General features: G+C 47.8%; 2 protein-coding genes across 12 annotated transcripts in view; both read left to right on the top strand.

Moving 5' to 3' along the window:
* The window catches only part of MXRA7 (matrix remodeling associated 7), a 30,799-nt gene extending 20,124 nt beyond the window's left edge, over positions 1–10,675 (top strand). For 4 of the 5 annotated variants that reach the window (XM_063351956.1, XM_063351957.1, XM_063351955.1 and 1 more), the window contains one exon: positions 4,358–6,114. In XM_063351956.1, coding sequence (XP_063208026.1) covers positions 4,358–4,397 — 40 coding nt within the window. In that variant the 3' untranslated portion in view covers positions 4,398–6,114. Of the gene's footprint in view, positions 1–4,357; positions 6,115–9,231 lie in introns of those variants that run through there. The other variant, XM_063351953.1, reaches the window with a different exon arrangement.
* Positions 10,676–12,192: 1,517 nt separating this feature from the next.
* The window catches only part of ST6GALNAC1 (ST6 N-acetylgalactosaminide alpha-2,6-sialyltransferase 1), a 32,510-nt gene continuing 22,591 nt past the window's right edge, over positions 12,193–22,111 (top strand). For 5 of the 7 annotated variants that reach the window (XR_010073307.1, XR_010073306.1, XM_063352191.1 and 2 more), the window contains exon 1: positions 13,483–21,725. The gene's annotated coding sequence lies outside the window, so the exon portion shown is untranslated. Of the gene's footprint in view, positions 12,352–13,482; positions 21,726–22,111 lie in introns of those variants that run through there. The other 2 variants (XM_063352188.1, XM_063352187.1) reach the window with 2 other exon arrangements.

Genomic DNA, 22,111 nt, shown 5'->3' with positions numbered 1-22,111 from the left:
TAACCTTCACCCCCAACCCAGCGGCTTTGCTGTCCTGTCCTGTCCTGTCCGGCATGATGCTTCTTTTGGATGAGGGAAGCTGGTAAGTTTGGGCTTTCTTTGGGGTTTTATTATTTGTTTGCTTTTCATCTTCTGCAGCACGATAGTCATCCTGGGCTGAGGGAGGAGGTGTAGCAGCAAGGAACTGCAAAGACTAGGGCCACGGGACTCTTCAGGTCAGGCTGGCCACTGCTTCACTGTGGTCACCAGCCACGGGGATGGCACCAACCGCGGGCAAGGCTGCTTTCAGCTGCAAAATACCCAGCACATGGGGCACGTTTCCTTCCCACCTGCCGCTTGCTAAGAAAGGGGCACTGTGAGTTTGAGGGTCCCTGATGAGCTCCCCCTGCTCTGATGCTCCCTCTGTAGGAGCCAGACTCCGCTTGTAAGAGGAGGGAGTCTCCTGGTGGCCCTGTGCTGTTCCCTGCCTCCACCGTATCCCTGGGGAAAATGTCCTCTGACCTACGAGATGTCAGTGGACTTGGGCTCTGGCCCTATTTATAGAGCATCTGATTTGAGTCATGAGTCCCCCAGCAGCTTTAAAAACTGAGCAACACAGGATGCCTCCCTCAGAAACCCAGGGAAGGGGAGGCCAGGAAGCCCCTTCCCCGTCTCCTCCCATCCCAGAGAGGAAACTTTTGCAAGCTCCCCCATAGTCTTCGCAGGGTGTGAGTCTCTGACCCTGCCCTGGCGTGAGATTTCAGACCAGACAGCAATTCTGCTTCAGCTCCTGGGTTTTTTTCTTTTGGCTCAGGTCCTGAATTGTCCTAGCTTGTGGCTGCTTCTCCGTGTCTCCCTCACCCAACGCTCACAATTTGTCTTCATCTGCTTCTGCTTAATCCCATGCGGCGTGGGCAGCTTGCCGTTCTCTATCTGCTGACTCTCTGGGAGCCTGGCTCTGCCTCTCCTGCGGCTCCCCTGCGGCCGGGGGAGTCCGAGGGTTGCGGGGAATCGGGGCATCACACCAGGCTGGGTACAAGCTGGTAGACAGTGAGCTGGAGCACAACCACTGAGCGATGGAGGAAAGCACAGGCTGGCCCGTCCATGGCTTTCCCCACTGCTGCGGCGTTGGCTGGGGGGTCAGGAGTGTTGCAAGAAGATGGGTACATGATGAAGGAGGTGATTGTGGCCACTTGGCTGAGCTGGCTGGGAGCTTGAGCCACCTTCCTGGCTGTGCTTTGGCCTTTTCGGCTGTTGCTGCTGTGGCTGGGAAAGGCAGGAGGCTTCCGCCTTGAAACAGCGGTGGGCAAGGTCCACTCAGGGGTGCCCAACCCCAACGACTCCTTGCCAGCCCCTGTCCGAATGGCATTGGGCTTGTGCTCCCTGGTTGTGCCGGCTCCGGCAGCTTCGACTGCTTTCCTGGTGTTCCTGAGGAGCAGTAGGTATCTCCCGAGGTCGTGAGCACCTTTCGACTTTTCTGTCCCACTGGAGGAGTTTCGGATTTATGTAGATAGAAGCTCCCTTTGGTACCTCTCACTGTCCCACTCTTTTCTAAGCACCGACTGTCTCTCCCTGTTCTGTATTTAAGTCCTCTCTCTCTGTTTTACCTTTGGCTGAAGCAACTGGCCCACGCTTTTGGGACCATGGGGAAAGCTTAGATTTAGTATGTCATTCCACATATTCTTCCTGCAGTACCGTGATCCTGGTCAATACCGGGGTATGGTCTCTACCAGAAATGAGATGGTAGTTGTCCTCATGGTAGGGAAATGGGAAGCAGTGGTGATGGGACCATCCCCAGCAGTGAAATGGCAGGGAAATGCGTGAGGAAGAGCTTGACCACCCGGTGCCTTTCTTCCCTGCTCTTGATCCTCAAGGGTCAATCCTAGCCCATCTGGATTGAAAAAAGTCTGGAGCCAGATTGCTATCTGCCCTCTTGCCAGGATTTCAGACCAGAGGACTGATGTTCCTGAGAAGCTGAGCACCTGCTCCCTCTGCCAAGGGAAGGAGCTGGGAATGGTCTGCACTTCAGAAAATCAGCTTTCCTGAAAAGGGCACAAGCGATTGCCAGAGATGGTTACAACAAGATGTTTTGGGATGTCCTTGGAATGGGTCAGGACCCCTTTGGAAAGTTATCGTCTATGGATGGGCTACAGGATCTCCTGACCTCCTGCTGTGGATTTCGTGCACGTAAGGGATAAAGACATATGAGATTCCCCCAGCCCACCCCACCCCGTGTGTCAGTGCTGGGATGCTGTCTGCTCTCAAAGGCAAGAAGCCCATAGCCTTGTGCTGATGCCATGGCTGAGCTGGAGAGAGGGGAATCCTTCTGAGGCCACCAGAAGGACATCCAGTTTCCATGCTTCAGGAGAAGCACGGTCTTTTGAGACCTTCAGTACCTGAGCCTCCTTCATAAGGCAGGACCTGCCCTTGACTGAGCTCCTTGTTCTCCAGCTCTTCCTTGCGTGGAACCATGTCCAGCTGAGGAACTGTACGATTTACTGACTTGGCCTTCAGCTGGGGCCAGAGCAGAGGTATTTGGATAATTTGTATCTGAAGAGAGGATATGGCCTTCCAGCAAATGAAGACTCTAACCTGGTTTGATTGAGGTGCTGCTAGGGGAACGCATGCCAATCAGGCTGATCTCATCGTTCAAGGCAAATGGAAAGGAGGGAAGAGCCAAGGCTAAAGAGTGGCTCAAAGCTCTTGGCCTCCATCCCAAGCGAATTAAGTGTCTCAGGCTCCATGGCAGCAATGTCAGAGTTTCTCAGCCTGGGGGGTTTTATGGCCTTAATGTCCCCAGTGATGGACTGTCTCATGCTCTTTAGCCTAATCCCCCTCACAGCTTGCTCCAAGAGCAGTAAGGGGTATCCCTGTTGTGCAGATGGGGAATTTATGGCTCTGACAGACTTCCTCCATTAGGTTCATGCTTGGTTTAAGACCTTCTCACCCCAGCTGTCAGCCTGGCCCTGTCCTGGAGGTGAGTATCCCTGCGAGAGGCTGCAGCCAAGCCCCATCCACCCTCCCTGACATCCTCCATCCCTCACCGCTCCAACTGCAGCGTTCTGGAGGGGACTCTCCTTCTGGGCCCCCGTGGCAACGAGCTTATGCCCTCGCGCGTGAAATCTGATTATGCTTGCGTGACTTGAGCGGGATGATCCGATCCTCAGCGCTGCGAATCTTGCAGAATGATTATCCACTTCGGAGAATTTCCTTTCTTTGTCCTAATGGGCCAGCTACTGAGCCTCCGCAGCGTTGCTTGAGTAACCCTGATTCCACGTGATGCTTCAGCCTGTATCTCCCATCCGGGATCCGGGTCGCCGGCTGCACTTGGGAGGCTGCTGGAGAAGGCAACCTTTTTTGCAGAGGATTGAGGAAGAGATGAAGCTGTAACTTGCCTTCATGCTGTGGCTGGCAGGAGCAGGGGACTTTCAAATGGGGCTCAGGTATTATGGGTAGTGAACCCTCCTGAATCCAGGAGGAATTAAGCTGGGGTGCTTTTGTGTGTGTTTGTAAGTGCCCAGGTAAGGTGTGTTGTAGTTTCCCTCTACCTCAGTGCAGGTCTCTGTGCCCACGGGCAGCTGCCCAGCCTACTGTCAGGTGTTTCCCACTGTGGACGGTTGGGCCATGAGAGATGCTGGGGCAGTAAGGGCAGAGTACCTGAAAGGTTCCAGCTGAGAACAAGGGACCACATTTTTTAGCCCTAACTCTGCTAACAACATGCTGCAAGACCTCAGGGACTGCCTGAATGTCCCCACCCATAAAACACATCTAATATCTCACCCTCCTTCCCTGGGATGTGGGGAGACCTTCCCATCAAAAGGAAGCCTCATGACCTGTAGGGAGTCTGGGGTTTTTTGCCTCTTTCCTTTGAACAGACACATCTGTAGGAAGATTGAGAAAGGTCGACCTGTTCAGGCACACTGCTCTGTGAATCCAGTACTCATTCCCGGCTCATCTGGCTGCAGGTGGGAAGAGGAATCTGGGCTGGACGAGGGTGCCAGCAGCCCAGGGAGGCTCTGCACAGGACAGTGAGGCAGAAACACCTGAAGCTAACGAAGGCTTCTAATTAGCTGGGCTTCTCCATTTCTCATCAGTAGGTCAGAAGGGTTATAACTTAGAGTGGTGCCAGACGAGAGGATTCGCACTTCTGGTTGGGTTTCGACTATCCTGCTGCAGTTGATGAAGCCAAGTGCCGCCTCCTTAGAGGTGTGAGGTTTGCAAACAGTGGCTTGTTCTGCCCTGAGGTAGGAAGTTGTTTTGCCTTCACCCCAACACACACTGAGTCTTCCCCCTGCTCGCTTATGTGAATAATAATGAACCAACCTGAGGGGTGAAATGACTGAAATGATTTCTCTTCTCTCCCTGTTTCTCTTTGCAGAACTGAAGACTATATGAAGTTGTCCCTAGCCTCCTCCTAAAGGCATCCCTTGGCATCTTTAAAGGCTTGAGAGAAATACCAAAACCAACCAAACACACCCATAAGAGAAATCCATAAACCCTCAAAACTTGGGATCCCCTCTTGGTCTGAAGTTGAGTTCTTCAAAAACTCCTGTGGTGTCAAGTTTGAGGAGATCCTGTTGTGTGGCTCCATGGAGTGGGGCAGGGCGCAAGCAGTGACTTCAGTTGTGTTTGGGGGCCTGGGATGAACCATCCTCCCTCTCCCCCAAACAGAACCCAAACTGGACACTAAATATGCAGCAAGTCTATTAGTTGTGTTCATTACCATGTATTAGGCCTGCCATGAAATCTGTGCTGTTCCTTTATTGGGGTGGGCAAACCATAGCTCTTCTCCCAGACCAACCTGGACCTTGTACCAGACTATCAAGTTGTTTCTTCCTGGGGCCAAACTCCTCTTCATTGCTGGGGGGTGGGAACTGCCTATGACTCCAAATCTTGTACAACGCTGCTTTATTCTGAGGGGTGGAGGGACAAAGTGGGGTCCAGGTGAGGGATGGCAGACGGTAGCTGGACTGACTCAAATCTCGCTTCTGTAGTTATTTTAGCAGAGAGCTGCTTCTGTAGGTAGACAGAAGACTCGAGAAGTGACAAAGGTTGATAGTTTAGCTGTTCTGCTTGTGGTGGAGGTTTAGGAGACCACACTTTGGCTGCTGTTAATATCTGGATTCTCACTTTTCCCTACTCCAGTTCCCAAGAGGAGAGACCCAAGGAGGTAGCTATGGCATGAGGGGTTCCCTCTGGCTCAGGATGAGATAGTGGGGGTCCTGGAAGAGACACCCTCCCCATTCCTCTGCCGGCTTGCTGTTCCAGTGCTCTCTTTTGCTAGCCCTGCGGCTTGTCCGCTGGAGCCAGAGCTCAGCATTGCTCCTCAGCTGTCCCATACGGAAGATGAATTCGGCTGGGCGGGTATATCTGCTTCAGACACAGCAGGTTTCAAATCAAACCCAGCTGGTTTGTGAGAGTGAGACGAGGGTCCGAGTCCTCTAGCGATGTTGTAGAAACACCAGGCTGGGTGGGGACGTGTCCTTCAAAGTTTCACTGCCGGACAACTGCCTCTTGGCTAACGCTGCAAACATATCAGAAACCCAACGGGCGGGTTTTGTGGTTGTTTTTGGGTTTTTTTTTTCCTTTTTAGTTCCTATGCAGACAATACTTGAAACCTTGTACACAGTTGTCCTTTCCAGCGCCTGGGGTTGGCAAATTCTTAATAAAAGGGCTCATTTATAGAACAGCAGGAGGCTTCAGCTTTAGAAGAGGCTGGGCTGCCCCTTCCCAGCTGACAACTGCAAGCGTGTTCAGGGGTTTGCATATGAATTTAGGCACATCTGGACCCTCTGCTTCAACATCCTGCTGGTACAGCCGCTGTCTCCCCTCGGTGCTGGCTGGCTGACTCTGTGTCCCGAGCACCCAACTATGCAAAGAATGCCTTATATACATTGTGTTTAAGTTACACGGCAATATGTACGTTGAGCAAAGTCTATAGTTGAGTCCAGATTTTTTTGCTTGTGGCAGCAAGTCAAGCTATTTCTTCAACTCAAATGGCTGTCTGAGTATTTTTTTACTTTTGTTTGTTTGTTTTATATCTGATGGTGGCTCTTACACAAAGGACTGTAATTCTAGTGGCTTGAATCTGTAAAAATTGCCTTTGTTTGGTCCAATAAACCTTTGAATAGTTTATTTGGTTTGTGCTTGTTCTCCCTGCTTCCAGCAGCTTGTAACTTGTTTCTCAAGAGATTTGGGTTGAAAATCGGGATTTTAGGTTAGAGGTACATTCTGCCCTCCTGTGCCTTTTACCCCATAAATGATTGGCTTCCTTAACAATAGAGTCAGACCAGTGGCGAAAGTCAAGGATTTTCTCTTATTTCTCCTGGGGGCAACGCAGCGTTGCAGCAGGAGCCTGGTCTTGTTTGGCTGCAGAGCAATTAGCGGCGTTCCCAATGCAGAGCTCTGCCCGGGATTTCGGCTGCTGTGAACGCGGGTGCCGAGCTGTTCCTGAAACGGCGATCTCCATTAATGTACCTCCAGCTCACTGCCCCAAACCTCCAGTTAATTGTAAAACTCTTGGATGAAATGTCTAAAAAGAGCCTAAGGGAGTTAAGTATGCAAATTCAATTGCCTATCAAGACGAATTAGGCTGCTTTGAAAATCCTTAATTAATCTATTTTGTCAGCAATAAGTAAAATCCTGTTTGACCTCCTGAATCCAAGTGGTTTTGAGGACAGCACTTACAGGAAGAGAGAATGATTTTACTTGTGAATGGGGTAGGTTTGACCTGAAATTATCAAAAAAAACCCCAACCTGGAGCACTACAAAGTTGTTTTGCAAGGTCGCCTTTGATAGAAGATCCTTTTTGACGCCTTACTTCTCCTTCCCAGGCTCTTTTTTCTCTTTATCTTTGTTTTGCTCTCCCTTTGTTGTAGATTATGTAGTGCAGAGAAGTAAGAGCAGTAACATCTCTTTTTTATTTCTGCTTTTCAAATGCACAGTCATGATATTTAAAGTTGAGGGGAGAGCCAAAATGCATTGATGTTGGGCTTAAAAAAATAGAGTGAATATTGTCTGTGCTCGTGGTTTAGAGACAAGGAAAGGGGCCTTTGGGGAGGTTTCAGCAATGTTAATGTCTGTGAAATAACGAGCAAGGGATGCAGACCTGTGTGGAGCACTCCCAGCCGGCATGCATTTCAGACACGCGAGGCAAAGCTCTGTATTGAATTTCTCCCCACCAGACTGGAAATGTGCCCTCTGGTGCCCAGCGGTGATCTAAAATAAAATATTGATCACTAACGACTTGTGCTTCCCTTCCTCTCGTCTGGAAAGGGCGGCTGGATGCTGTTTGTGCGAGCACAAAAAAAATTACAGAAGAACCAGACAAATCCAGGCACTTGACAGCCTGTGGCCAGAGCTTTCGTAACCAAAAGATCCCACATCATTATCAGGATATGTTTGGCCTTAGGACAACTGCCTTTTAATTGCAATAGAAAAGAATTGGCAAATGAGCTTTCTTTTGCCAGGATCTGCTTTTTTCCCTGCCCTGCCTGCTGCAGTGGTGCTGGGAGGACAGTCTGCTGGTCTTGCTTCTGCTGGGGCTTAGCCCAGGAGAGGGGAAAATGCAGAGCCCCACTCAGCAGGAGCTCAGCACCCGAAGGCTCCTCTGCTTGTTCTTCACTGTCTCCTTCCGTTGATCTTGTTCGTGGTGTGGTTGTTTCTGATGTGTTGATGCCGTCCCCTCTTCTTTTGAGCAACGACTGCGTCCTGGTTTTGCCTGTCAATAGGTATTTCTACCTCTCCTGTTGCTGGAACAGCTAATAACTTGTCCACACAGGACTTGCAGGAAGACTACCTCAGGTTAACTAATGGCGTGTATTTAAATGGATTAATTACAGTGTATTAAAGTCCTATGCGGAAAGCTGGCTGTGATGGCGACAGAGGACTCTTGACAGGGTGACCATGTGGAAGTAAAAGCCAGAGTCTGTCTTTCTAGCCCAGGGGAGGTCTAAAGATGCTAAACAAGCAGGAGGAGCTGGATTGCGGCAGATCTGTGCTCTGAGCTGATGGGCTGTCGCTGAATTCTGGCCCCACAGTCACGTAGGGACAAAACGAGACTTGAAGTCATAGAAAGTGCTTCTCCCCTGTTACAGCCATAAAGCACCACAACCTCATTAGTTCTTTTAATCTCACACAGGGGAGTCAGGGATGAGGTGAGCTAGGCAACACTGCCATCTCATCCCAATCAGGTTGGGGTCTGGCAATGAGAACGAACCAGCCCACAGCCAGCCCTGACCGGAGCCAAGGTGCATGTTCGTTTTTCCTTCAAAGAGGATTTTGTAGACATCAAAATCAGTTGCATCAGTTCACGAGGTACCTGCGAACAAATGACACTCCTGTGCTGCCCACCCTTCTGTATCCCCGAGTGATGATCAGTAGATGCATGACCAACATAAGCCCTCCTATAAAGCTACCTCAGATAAAGTCCTGTGACAGATAAAAATCTTTGTGCTGCAGGACATACAACAATGGTTAACTGCTTCATGTTAGGGAAAAATCAGGATATCATCTGTTACGGGGAGAAGGGAGTTAATCATCTACTGCGGGACTTTGTAGGGATGGAAATCTGAGCTAGATGGTCCACCAGTCAGCTCCTGCCCTCACAGGGATCACCTCGTTGCTGGACTGGCTACATGAGTCCATCTCACCGTTTGACATTGGCAGACGAACTCTCCAATCAAAGCAAATTTCTATCTGTGATCTTATCTTCCAGTGGCTGATTAAAGTCATGTCCACACTGGAAGGTGTAGCCTGGTCTCTAGTTTTAAGACAGGGTATGCATTTAAAATTCCATAGCTATTCCTGAATCACTCTGTATCTACTCATATATATATATACTCTCATTACAGAATGAAAGGACACTGTCCTGATGAAACTTCATCCAGTTTCATTATGGAGTCTGCTAAAGGGGGACATGTTGGTCTTATGAAATTCCACATCTCGAGTTATCTCGAAACTTTGAGCATAGATAAGCCCTAAGGAACTCCAAAGCTAGTGTTAAAGCAGCCTGTTTTATCTCCATATTTAAAGAACTGCAGAGCGATGTGCAGGATGATTGGATAGACGGAAGGTGGAGGAAGGAGAACCAGAGGCTCTCTCTTTCTTATCTCACATGGGCAGATTTCCTGCAGCCAGGAAGGCTTGTAAAATGACCTGCGTTTGGCTTCGTGTTTCATTTGACCGTGGTGTTCTTGCTCAAAGTGCCTTCTGGGGACTCGCTATTCCTACTTCTCCTTTTCTTCTTGACAGGGTTCAGAGAGAGCAGCTGGCTGCCATCTTCAGGCTCATGAAGGAAAAAAGTGACACATTTGGAGAGATGTCTGAAGGAGACATGAAGGAGCAGCTTAGACTGTATGATATATAACCTTGCAGCCAGTGGAGACTATGCCCAAAAGTCATCTTGGCCCTTATTATGCAGGACACTGAAGGCTGTAGTGCTATAAACGTGTTTTGGTAGTTATTTTGCAGTTTCAGTTGGTTTTGCAAATGCATATAGGCATGTGATATGTATTTAAAAGACTTGATATTTCTCACCCTTTTTATCTTTTTTCCTTGAAGAGCTATCATGATGCTTTCATCTCATACAGAGATTTTTACCTCTTTCTGGCTGGGTCATATGTCTCAGTCATACAAAGCAGTTACACTCGCAACTTTTTTCTGGCCATGCTTTATAAAAATGCACTTTCAAATCTCATCTTTATCAGTTTGATATCTAAAGAAAGCCAAAGATGATAGATGCAAAATGGATGAAAATAATAGAATCGCAGAATAACTCAGGTTGGAAGGGACCTAAGGAGGTCTGTAGACCAACCTCCTGCTCAAAGCAGCACCAGCTATGAGACCAAGCCAGGTTACTCAGGGCTTTATTCTGTTTGGTCTTGAAAACCTCCAAAGATGGAGACTGCACAACCTCTCTTGGCAGAGAGGCTTCCAATCCTGCCGTTAGAAAACAAACAGCCAAAGGCATTAGTGCTCGGATTAGAGGTGAGTCGCTGTTCTCATCTCCTTGGAAGGAACACACTTCATCCTCCTTCGCGCTGGCTTTTTGAAACAAATCCAAGTCGGTTCCGGCTGACCTCGCTGAGCTCATCTTCACGCCTGAGGAAACAGCAGCTAACTTCAACCTGGAAACACAAACATCTCTTCGCCTCTTGGCACTGGTAAAGGTAGTACAGAAAGGTGGCTGGCTTTTTTACAAGGGTGATGGTGTCCAACTCAGATCCTGTTCTCCTCATATAAAAATGATGTGGGAAACTAGATACTTAGGAGATGTCTGTGAATTTATCAAGCATTTTGAACAGTCTTGACCAGCCCTTGGTGGTTTGGATAGAGTAAATCAATGAGAATTCCTAATTTTAATTGCATGTCTTCTGGTGTACTTATCTCTCCTATGAAATCCTGTTAAATGCTTTAGTATCAGGAAGGATTTTGTCACTTTTAATAACTGCTGACAAAAGGAGGCAACATCTTCTGACCCAGTTTTAGGGAATGATCTCTTAAACCATTAGGTATGCTTTATTTTGTGTAATCCTTTTGAGTCTGGGAACCCAAATATCTCATTTTCTGGTCACTGTTTCCCAATACAGTATATTCTGTAACACCATACTATTTGACTTTTAAGAATCATTTTATCTTCTAATTGTTTTCGTTTAGGTGAAGGCATATTTATTATGACATCAAGCTGCTTTTACTACCAGTCATGACTTAATCTAAATTTAATGTCTGAAAATTACCTCTTCTTATTCAACTTGAAAGAATTAAAGGGGGAAAGGAGCCTCCTGTGAAACATTGTGCCAGCGTGCTGTGCCCCTAGGCCACGATTTCCTTCGTCAAGCTGTGCAAAGGGAGAAATGTAAAAAATTTATATATGGGACCTCTCCCCAGTTCAAAACTGAAAGCAGGATCTTTCCCAAAGCTCTTCTTGCAAGCAAGCAAAGGAGAGTTAAGGTTTAGTTGATTTTTAGTCTTTGTCTTGTAGGCTTTAAAGTTTATTTCCAAAATATTTTTATATTTCTTCTGTACATTTGGGCCTTCTCTGAATAGGAACATTTCTGGAAAAAAAAAACAATATTCCTCAAACTCCTCAGCTACACGTTATGCCAGCAATGATAACCCTGAATAAAGCAGAGCAGCTGGCATTAAACGTGTCCTGCCCATACCAACCCCGAGCAGTGTCACCAAAATGTCAGGATGCTGTTGACAGGGCAGTGGTAAAAGAGCTGGCATTTACTAGGCCCAAGTTTAAGAAAGAAATGAAGCTAATTCAAAAGCTTCTGCCCAAGACATGGAACAAAGGGATGTCTAGATGTAAAACCCATGGGTTTCAAAAGGTGCGTTTTTGTCGCGTGCGGTTGCCAGTCTGTAATAAAGAGGAGCCCGCTGGACACGTCCGTGTGGGTCTGTGGCCAGCAGAGGGGAGGTGGCGTTCGGAGGCCGCCTTTGGGGCCTCAGACTGCCACTGGGGCCTGCGGCGATGGGCTACCTCCTGACCTGGCCAGCTGGCTTCTAATTTCCTTTTCCCTCTGGGGCTCATCAATATTTATACAGGAAATTTCACCAGTTGCTACAGCAGGTTCCCCCCTTCTGGGTACTGTCCTTTAAATAACACCAGGTGCTTTTCCCGGACCCGGTGCAGGGCCGCAGGGAACCGCCGTGGCCGTATGAAGGCAGGCTGGCTCACGGGGCGCATGGCCGGGGCCATCGGGGGAACCTTTCTCCCCTCTGACAAGCTCTGGGGCCGCCAACGCGGGTGGGGAGATGCCGAATACAGCGCTGAGGGGCCTCCCAGGGCCCTTCGCAACATGGAGGCCTGGTTTCCCGTGAACCCCAGCCTCGGCCATGGCTCCTGCCCACGGCTGTGGGGAAGGCGACTGGGAGATGAGGGGATGCAGTCCCCTGCGGTCCAAGGCCGGAGCCTGTGCAGGGCTGGGCGAGTGGCCCCGCTGTGGTAGCCGTCAGCCGCGGGCCGCCCCAGCCCGCTCGCCGTTGGACACGCGTGTCCCCGCTGGGCACCCGTACGGGAACGGGAATGGAGCTGGCTTGTCCCTGCCCGGCCCCCGTACCCGCCGAAGCGAGACGGGAGCGGTGAAATGGCCATCGTGCCGTGCGCATGCGCACTGCCTGGGCGCTGCGTGTGACGTCACACCGCGCCCGCCTGTGCGCGCATGCGCGGGGCGGGGCCGCCCGCCTGGCAGTAAGATGGCGGCGGCGGCGGGCGGGCCTGAGGGCTGCTGCTGGCGGGGCGCGGGTGGACAGGGCTCGGCCGAGAGGCTGAGGCCTCCCTCCAGCGGCGGGGAGGGCTCTACGGCAGTATCTGGCCAGTTGGTGTGCGGCCGGCCGCTCGGAGGGAGCCGTTTCGGTGTCTGTGAGGTGGGCTGCCGTGTGGCGGAGGCAGGGGGGGTTAGGCCTTATCTGGCACCCCTTTGCCAGCTGAGAGGCAGCCCGCCGGGCTCCGGCTCTGTGAGGAATCCAGGTTAACCCGCCTGTGGACTGATACCTTTCACCGGGTGTTTGGCCTGACGCAAAGTCCGTTGAAGTCCGTTGAGGGCTGCATAGATGATCAAGGGAAGGGAACACCTCTCTCATGAGGAAAGGCTGGGAGATCTGGGTCTGTTTAGCCTGGAGAAGACTGAGAGGGGAGCTCATCAATGCTGATCAATATCTAAAGAGCGGGTGTCAAGAGGATGGGGCCAGACTCTTCAGCAGTGTGGTAACAGGACAAGGGGCACAAAACGGAACAGGAAATTCCATCTGAACACGAGGAAAAGCTTCTTTAAGGGTAACAGAGCAGTGGAACAAGCTGCCAAGAGGGGCTGTGGAGTCTCCTTCTCTGGAGATATTCCAAACCCACCTGGATGTGTTCCTACCCAGCCTGCTGTAGGTGGCCCAGCTTTGGCAGGGGGGTTGGACTAGATGATCTCCAAAGGTCCCTTCCAATCCCAGCCATTCTGTGAAGTTGCCAGGACATTCGTTTCAGTGAGTTTGGAGTGGGAGTGCAGCGAGATGAGGTGGCTGTGGTTTAAGGTGTTCTTTAGTAAGTCCATGTTTAGTGATAGTTTTGGAATCTGCCTGTGCTGGCGCCTTGGGAAGTGAATCTTCTGTCCGTCTAAAAGTGCCCAAAGCAATGTGAAGCGTGGCACGCTTGGCAAGAACGGTTCAGCCTAGGTCTTTGCCAAGATATTATGTAGCCACGTCTTTTATGATGCTCTTATTTATGTGTATTCTTGACATCCCAGTAAGCACGATTTAGTGTAGCCTAGTGTTACGACTCTTGATCCTGCAGATGAGGGATAGATTGTGTTGTTTTGATCTAATCTTGGGTATATCAGAGAATGAGAGTGTTTTGTTCCACATCACCAGTGTTACTGGACATGTTTCATTTCTCATTAAAGCTCAGGCAGTCTTTGAGCACTAAATGGAGATCCAGGTTTTAAGAAAGCCTGGAACGATTTATTTATGGGCTTTAGTAGGTGTGGGTGGGTGGGTGTGAAGGCAGGGAAAAGAGAAAGCAGAATTCCCCTGCTCTGTCTCTGTAGGTAGCTTTGATAGGGATTTCAGGTTTGGAGACTTTCTCAACAGATCTTTTAAATGAGCTTTTTTGCATAGGTTGCCTCTGGAATTGGGAAGCTTTATGCTCTGTGATGCGATAGCATCTGCTTTGCACTCTAGAGCTGGTGTAAGTTATGTGAATTGGGTTTAGCCCGGTGCATTAGCAGTGTAGACGAAGTGGACGGCTGTGCCAACAGTATGAGGAATTGTGCCAGTGAAGTTGTCAGGTGTATCTGATAGAGAAGAGGTGGGTTTCCACTGTCCTTTCTTTTGCAGGAAATGGTAATAATGATAAACGGGGAAGAGTGTGGCCCCATACCCACCATAAACCCTCTTGCTTTTTGCACCTATGAGGTTATTTTCCAGCTTACATTGCCTTCTGTGCAGTTAAGGGGAGTTGTGGGATTTTTGCGAACTATGTCAAATATTTTGAATAAATTCCTCTGGGGCATTTCTCAGAATGAATCAAAGGCAAAGGTCCCTGTTAATATCCGCCAGAGGAGAACAAGTAGGAGTTTCCAGACCAGCTTTGGAGTTATCATAACACTAAAAAAAAACCCACTCCTTCCTGCCCCCACCCCAGTCCTTCATGTCTCTTAGTCACTGTATCTAGACTACATGCATTTGACAGGGAATTAAATCCACAGTATTTGGAGTTGTAATCATCTGGGTTTATTCCCATAAGAATGGTGGTGACAAAGTTCAAAAATCATGTTGTAGATAACAGTCCATTTTAAAGACTATAATGTCCTCTGACGAGTGAAATAACCAGTTCTGAAATATGCAGTAACTGGTCACTATAAGGAATTTATGTAGTATCAAAGCAGCGGATGTGTGGCATAAGTATCTCCTGTTTTAAGAAGGTATCTATCTTCACCTTCATTATCACCCACGCTTTGGTTGGTGAATCACATTTTGATATAAGGACTATAAAAATGTGAGGTTTTATAGGGATTTTGACATGTTCCAGGAATGTGATCTCGGTGGGACGCTCCTTTTTCAAAAGGGGAAGACCTCTTGTCTGAAATGCTTTATTAATTCCCAAAGTAGGTCAGGAATGCAGTCATTGAGATACGTTATGTGTAGTGAGTGAGTCATGGTGTGAACAGCTATTGGGAATGCTGTGTACTGCTTGTGTTTGTTAAGTGCAGAATTGTATTGGGAACAATAAACTAACAAAGGGGAGATATTACATAGTTTGTTTCATCTTCATTTGTCTCAAAGAAAGGGGATAATTGATCTTTTCCGTGAGAGAGTATTGTTATACCTGCTGTGGGGTTTGAGGCTGTTTTCACACGTTAAGTCAAATTGTTAGGGATGCTGCTATAGAAAGAGATGAAACAGCCAACTGACACCGTCCAGTGGAATCCAAAGCGGTCTCAACACAGCTCCAAAATTGGCAGTGTGAACGGGGCCAAACATGCCAGAGGAGGTTGCGTGCCTTCTCCCTGTGGTCATATGTGGATTCTCTGCAGCATGTCTGGCTGTGAGGTTGTTTCCAGTGGTAAACTCCAAGAGTGAGATATGATGAGTCCTTACCTCCCATTGGGGTCAATTTTTCCACCTCTACAGTGGTTAAGAGGTTGCAGCCCTGGTGGAAGGAACACAGGGAGAGACACTGATGCTGGCAAAGCTGCCTGGCAGTGGAAAGTGTGATTCTTTTTGGAGCTTTTTTTTACCGCTCTCCTGAAACGTCCCACCTTTTCTAACCCAAGGCTAAGGTAAATGAAACCCTAAAGCGCTCAGAATGGTAAGAAAGTTTATATGCTGCATTTTCTGCAGATAAATGTAGGTAAATGTGAGGTGGTGGGAGAGTAAAAGTGAGTATTGTTGATCCACTGGATGGTGCTGTTGTTTTATATAAACAGCAGAGAGCTCCAACTGATGACTTCTAGTACTGTTTTGCTTCAGAGAGAATTAAGGAGGATGTGCACAGTCCTTTTCTCCTTAGCAAATCTTTCACAAGTCCTGTATGTTGTGATCCACCTGTTATCCAGCATTCCTGAGACTGGCTAAACTTAGCTTATCACTACAGATGGGAAGACTCATATTTTCTGGGCAATTCCTCCTGATCAGGACCAGAATTTTTCTAAAAAAATCTCATTTAAAACTTCCTTCAATCCCGCAGTCCCCAAAAGTTAAGCTTTGTTTCACCTGCGGGATGTGTGTTAGTTGGCTCAGTCAAATGCAATAAGCGAGCTAAGAGTCGCTGGAGGAGAAGCTTGTTTTCAGAGTCTGTGGTTATACTTCATTGTGGGGAAGAGGAGACACGTTCCTCTGATGAAACCACCTTTCCAGAGGCCAGCACTTGAGTTTTAATTTTGTTTGTCTGCCATGGCATCAGCTTGCATAGCATGAGATAAGATCTGAAGTAGGTATTTGCAACTTATTTGGCATTGTTCTAATGTCCTTGTAACTATTTATTGTATTGTTTTATAACCCTCTCTTAAAGATATAGCTGTGATCCTTACAAAGGAGGGGACTTTGTGGATCATTGCCTCTGTAATTTGTCATCCTTGTCAACACTGTTACAGACTTTTATTGGAAAGCAAGCAAAGAACAGTACCCTATGTGGTGTGAGAAATCGTTTTGCAAGCTCTGCCTATGACTCAGTTGTTGGCATTCTGCTACTGATAATTGATGGAAGTAGAAGTTAACTCAAGATGCTGGTTTTAAGGAAAGGGGAGGGTGGGAAAGGAAGTGGTGAAAGTAGTTTGTAGTAAACAAACATGGCCACATTGGTTCAGTAGCTCTTTTGAAAGGTGATACTTTGAATTTTTAGTGCTTTCCAGCTTCATAGAACTGGCTGTCAGCTTCTTTCAGTTTCCAGGTAACCTGAATTCTGGTCGCAGATGAGAACCTTGGAGAGAAAACTGCAGTCTGTTGGCAGTAGGTATTTCTGATGACCATTGCTAGTCTGTGGAGTTCCAGTAAAAACCTGTGTGATGGCACTGGTTCAGCGTAGAGCATTATGTTCTGTGTCACTGCAAGGCTTTTTTCAGTACCCGTGTTCCTGCAGCGCCCGTGTCTGAGCTAATCGAGAGCTGACCTGCTGGGACACAGGCATGGGTGTGAGTAACCAGGGTCTAGAGACTGGCTGCTACAAATGTGAGGGACAAGCAGAGGTCAGAAGATATAATATGTTACTTTGAGGATGCCAGTGGTTCATACGTGTAGCAAGTCCTGACTTCAGATGAATAACAGCGTCAGATCCATGCCTTAATTTCTCATCTTATTGTAAGCTGGTTTGGACTCAGGGTAGCGGTTCCCAGTTGAATCACAAGATCTTTCTGATCCCTCCTGTCACCCTGAATTCCCTTTAGCTGCCACTCCATTTGTGTGGAGTATGTCCTTTCATGTCGGCAAGTACCATTTAAAAATCCAGGTGTTTCATTTTGGAGGAGAAACATTGTAGCCCAGCAGATAATAGAGTTGAGCATGACCTTTTGAGGAAAGAGGGACTGACTGACTGGGTGGATAAACCAGGACTGTCTGGGGAAACAGATTTGCAGGGAGGTGGAATGACCGGCTGCCTAGGCTTGTCCCAGAATCTGACATTTGTCCTAAAAGTCAGAGCTATGTCTATTGCAAATTGAGGAGTTATAGTTTCTGGTTACTTCCAAGACATAGCCTATGTAGTTAGAGTGACTGAGAGGGAGACTCATACCTGTTGATGTCTCAACTTGCTGTTTGGGTTGGCTTTTTGTTAGAAGATCTCCTCTGTATGTGTTTATACACTTCAGTTGTGATTAGCCTGCGTAGACATTGTCTGTTCCTCTTACATGGTCTTTGTTTTGTTTCTTTTTCCACTGTGATGTGAAGCTATTGGATGAGTTACGCAGGTTGTTACCTGCATATTAGCAATAGAAAGACCAGTAGAAACCGGATGGAGAAAAGAGGAACCCCAGCTTTTCTCTGTACAGACTATGCTGAAATTTTCATGCCCACACCCTTAAATCAGCTTTGTGGTGGTGAAGTTTTACTTTTGGCATGAGCAAGAAGACTTTATTTCAGGCAGTGCTGCATGAAAATTATAGGTTGGGTGTTGCCAACTCTTTCTCCTGTATGGGCTGTGTTTCTTTGTCCTGCAATAAAGGATTTCTGCGTCTCATCTGCCGTCCTTGTGGCAGGATAGAGCTGGGTGACGTTAGTGAACAAGGGGAGTACCACCCAGTGACCCTGAGATAGGAGCAGAGGCATTCTCAAAATTTCTTTTGGGGGGGAAATTTTATCTTCCAGCTATTTTCAAGCTGTCCATGAACACCCAAGAGTGTTGGACCTCAGTCCTTTACTCTTGTTTTGTGTGTAGACCATGACAGTTTCAACAGCCCTACAATTGCACTGTTAAATTGGCAGTGCTGCGAGTGGGTTGATGAGATGGCTCCCTAAAATGTCGCAAGGAAATGGCCCACTGTCTACACACCCCTTTTTGTTTTGTTTTGTTTTTTAAAACTCCTGTCAGCACCATTGAGGTGGGAAATTTTGTTTGGCTGTTTGATTTAACACACCATTCAGGCGACTGGAAGATCCAGCAGTCCTTTGTGCTGCCCCTGAGATCTGCAATGGACTCTAGTCCCAGGCTTTCCTTTCTCCCCAGTATCTGTTCTCACAGATGAACATCCACATCAGAGAGCAAAACTAGGGGAGAAAATCTATGGTAATGTAACTAAGAATGTAACTTATTGCAGCAGAGAGGAAATCCTGTGTGATACAAAGTCATAAAAAGAAAACTGCATCAGTGGCTCTTGGACCTTTATCAGACTGTTCCTGTTGCAGGCCTGATCATTCTCATTTTGATAACTAAAAATGGGGACACAAGGCCTGAGGTGCAAGCTGCAGAGCTAGGGACAAGCACACTCGGCGTGTGTCCTGCCTGACTTCTCTGTGCCGTGCTTTTCAGTAGAGTGACACCCATCTTTAGGAATTGCAGCTCACGGGAGGAGATGAGTAATGTCATTACGCAGTATTATTAGAAACAGACAGATTGATCCTCTCGGCCCCGGCTGAGACTGTGCAACAGGAGTGTCCTTCCCAGAGATCTAAGGCCTGTGAGACAAACCCCAATTGAACAGATGCTAAGCAGCTCCCAGGGAACCAAGAGAGAATGGCATGCCCTTCCTGAGCGCCAGGATCTCACATTTCCACTACAATGGCACAGTGTGCTGCGCTCCTGCCCAGCAATTACTTTGCCTGGGGTTTTCCCAGTATGAGGTTGATAGGTGTTGTGCAACCGAGGTGGCAAAGGATTACCTTCTCTCCATGGCTCGCAAAAGCCTCTGTCCAGATAATAGGAGGAGGATGGAGATAAGTATCACAGTACGCCCTAGCTATCTGAATAAAGCAGGAGAAGAACTGTTAAATAGAAGACAATAGACAAAAGGGAGAGAAGGGAAGAGAAGCATGTGATTTCCAGCAGTAAATCCATCTTGCTTCTTACAGGACGGTGTGGCCGTGCTACTCTTGCAGCTAAAAATGTGACTGCGTTTCTCCAGTGCATCTGTCAGTCAGGACCAGAGAGGAAGGCACTGTGAGGCCACATTTTTCCAGGTGTCAGTCAGGGACACAATGATTTATACCACTCAAGAAGTGGGCTTGCATCTTGCATTCCTGTAGCACTTTTCATGCCAAAGGATGCCAAATGGCGCATTTGTCCTGCCAGATGTCAAGCGGAATGGTTTCTGATGTTAAGTCAGTGGGAAGAGTATGGGAAAGACCTTTAGCAAGAAATATTTAACTTCTGGCTCTAAAATTAGTAGACCCTCTCATAGATGTGATTCCGTAATTCTTATCTGTGCAGGGCCTGATTTTTGCAGACATACGTGAAGTGCTGAGATAATATGCTTGTGTTTTTGGCCGGGAGTATGGAGAGAGATTTGTATTTTTTGATTCTTATGTTTCTCAGTAGCAGTGGAGGATTCTGGAACTCTTCCGCTCCTGGCAGCTGCCAGGGAAAGGAGCTGGAGAGGCTGCTTTTCTGATGGGGGGCCAGTTAGCCATGAGTTTAATAAATTATCTCCTCACCTGTCTGCAGCACTGCCCTACTCCTTGGGGGGAACAGCTGTCTGAGAGATTCCTAGTCAAGGATCAGAATATTTTCTTCCTTTCCATCAAATAGATTTTAAAGGGGAAAAAAACCCACAACCTAAATCAGCCCTGAAGTGGTGTCAGTTTTGTCTCTGTCTGTCAGCTCTGGGGTGATATGCTCGGCTTCCTGCTGGGATGGCACAGACAAAAGGCTATTGAGGGAGGCATTTGGATAAAGGAGCCCCTGGTTCTTTACAGCCGCGTAACTCCAGCTGACATATCCAGCCATTGTTGCTGGGAGTATTTTTATGTTTTGTTTTTTTTTAATTCTCTCAAATGAAGTGTCTCATCAGTCTTCTCAGCTTTGTGTGTCTGAGAAAGGAATGCTGGGACCTGGGCCATTTCAGTGTTGCATCTTAAGCGGGATGGGATGAAAGGTGAAGAGCTCCAGAAGCAGAAAAGCAGTGTGATGGAAGACTTGGTCTGCTTCATTCCATACAGAGAGGTTAACACCTATAGCTGTGGCCACAGGGAACATGCACAATAGCTGAGCGGTCATTGTGCTTGCAGAGAGAACTAAAACAAGTTCCAGTGACCAGAGGCTGTAATATGGCCAAATTCAGAGCATTATATCCCATTTCCCAGCGATTGCTCCAGGCAAGGACTTTCCCTGGTGCATGGGAGCTGGCTGTAGGACCCTGCCTGTATTTCCATTACCATGTGGGAGAGGGGGAAACATTCCAGCTTGGACCAATATCATCTGCTGTTACAACATGGATTCAAGGCAGTTTCTTTACTGGGGCATTAGCTGGGTGAGACTGGATACCAAGCAGACAGAACAGCACTAATAAAAAACGAACAAGTTTTCTGTTCTCTGCAGCTCTGCTGCATGGACACTGAGGAGGCACTTGGTAGCATTCAACCATGAAAGCCACTGTCTCTCTCCTGGAGCATTTCAGCCCGTGGAGAACACAGACCAGTTGGTTCACTAAATTGTTCCCTGTCTCCTGGCACAGTTCTCTGAGGCTTTGCTCTGTGACAAAACTGTGAGTATTCTTGCAAGGGCAGCAGTAGAAGAGGTGGGGGCTTTATCCCCATAAATGCTGTTTGTCTCTGGGTGTTTGCTCAGTGTTTTTGAGAGAAGGTTTGGTGCAGAAGGGAAGGGACTTACTGGAAAATGGCCAGTGAGTGTGGAATTAAGGCAGGCTTGGGAGATGTTGGGCTATCAAAGCTTTTTTTGTGAAAGCAAGACAAATAGCTGTGCAGAGTTTGCTCTTGTAATCTTCTTCCCCACCCTGGATTCCTAACCTGAAAGCATGTGCTTATGAAGATGACTACTGAATAGTGAGGGGAAAACAAGAACCTAACATTTCCAAGCCAAGCCTTTGCCTAGCTTAGCCTTTGCTAACGCACAGGCATGACCACCAAGCAGTCATGTGCTGCAGGCAACGTCATGCTTTTTCTCTCCCAGTTATAACTCACTCAGTTTTTATATCATCAAGTAATACTGTGAACAGGTCCAAACATCCCCAGCTTCGTCAGCAGGTCCTTATTCCACAGGCTGCCAGTCAGGCACTGGTTTGGTATGTTGTGGACATCACTGAAAGACAAGTTTGTCCTACAGTGAAGCTTGATCAATTCGTAGAACAGCTCTGTCCTTAAAGCACATCTTGTGATGCCCTGTTCTCTAGCCCAGAGTCACGGGAAAGTGGAAAGCACACGGGGCACAGGCAAGTAAGCAAGGTATGATACACAGTCCTCTGGAGAACGTGCCAAATCATTGGCATAGTTCAGACTGTAGCCAACACCCACAACACACACAGCGTAAGATGTATGGAGATAATGTTTGTTTACGAACAAAAACCAGAAAGGCAAATCTGCCTTTCGTCTGTCCAGGATGTAACTAAGGATGTAATTAAGTGTAATTAAGTGGATGTGGAATTAAATGGACTGTTAGAGATAGAAAAGAACTAACAGATAACCATCTTCACTTGATGGTCCCAGGTGGAGTTTTCTTAAAAAAAAAAAAAAAAAAAAGGTCTTTTTTTCACAGCACTGAAGAACAGAAGTTCTGGTGTTGGCATTGACATTGGACACGCTAAAGATGGAGCAGCAGTGCTGGGTTCAGAGTCTCTGCACCTTGAGAGGAGCAGCATCTCCTGGGATTGCCGGTAGGATTGCCAGAGAAACATGCAAAACCTCTCCTTTGGAAAAGAGGCTGGTGTCTGGCCTGTGGCCCTCGAGAGGTTGCCAACCCCCGTGTTAGATGCAGTCTTTGCTTATGTGTGTGGGCTGGGAGCCCTCTGTATCCCAGGAATCCTACTTCTTACAGAGCTTTACAGGGGAGAAGCTCTGCTCTGGGGCCTCAGTTGTCACCAGGCCCTCCCTGAGGAGTTACAACACATCCCCATTTCCCAGTCTGACCTCATGTTTGAGCTAACCAGCCTGGCTGCCTGAGCTCTGACAGTCTGATTCCAGCAGTGGGGATGGAGGATGAGGAAATAATACTCCAAGGAAGGGAAAGCCAGTACTCTGATAGGGTTTTTTAGGTTTTCTT

The sequence above is a fragment of the Chroicocephalus ridibundus genome, chromosome 14, assembly GCF_963924245.1.
Source record: "Chroicocephalus ridibundus chromosome 14, bChrRid1.1, whole genome shotgun sequence".
In the NCBI taxonomy this organism is placed as follows: domain Eukaryota; kingdom Metazoa; phylum Chordata; class Aves; order Charadriiformes; family Laridae; genus Chroicocephalus; species Chroicocephalus ridibundus.
This window is presented reverse-complemented; position numbering and strand designations above follow the sequence as displayed.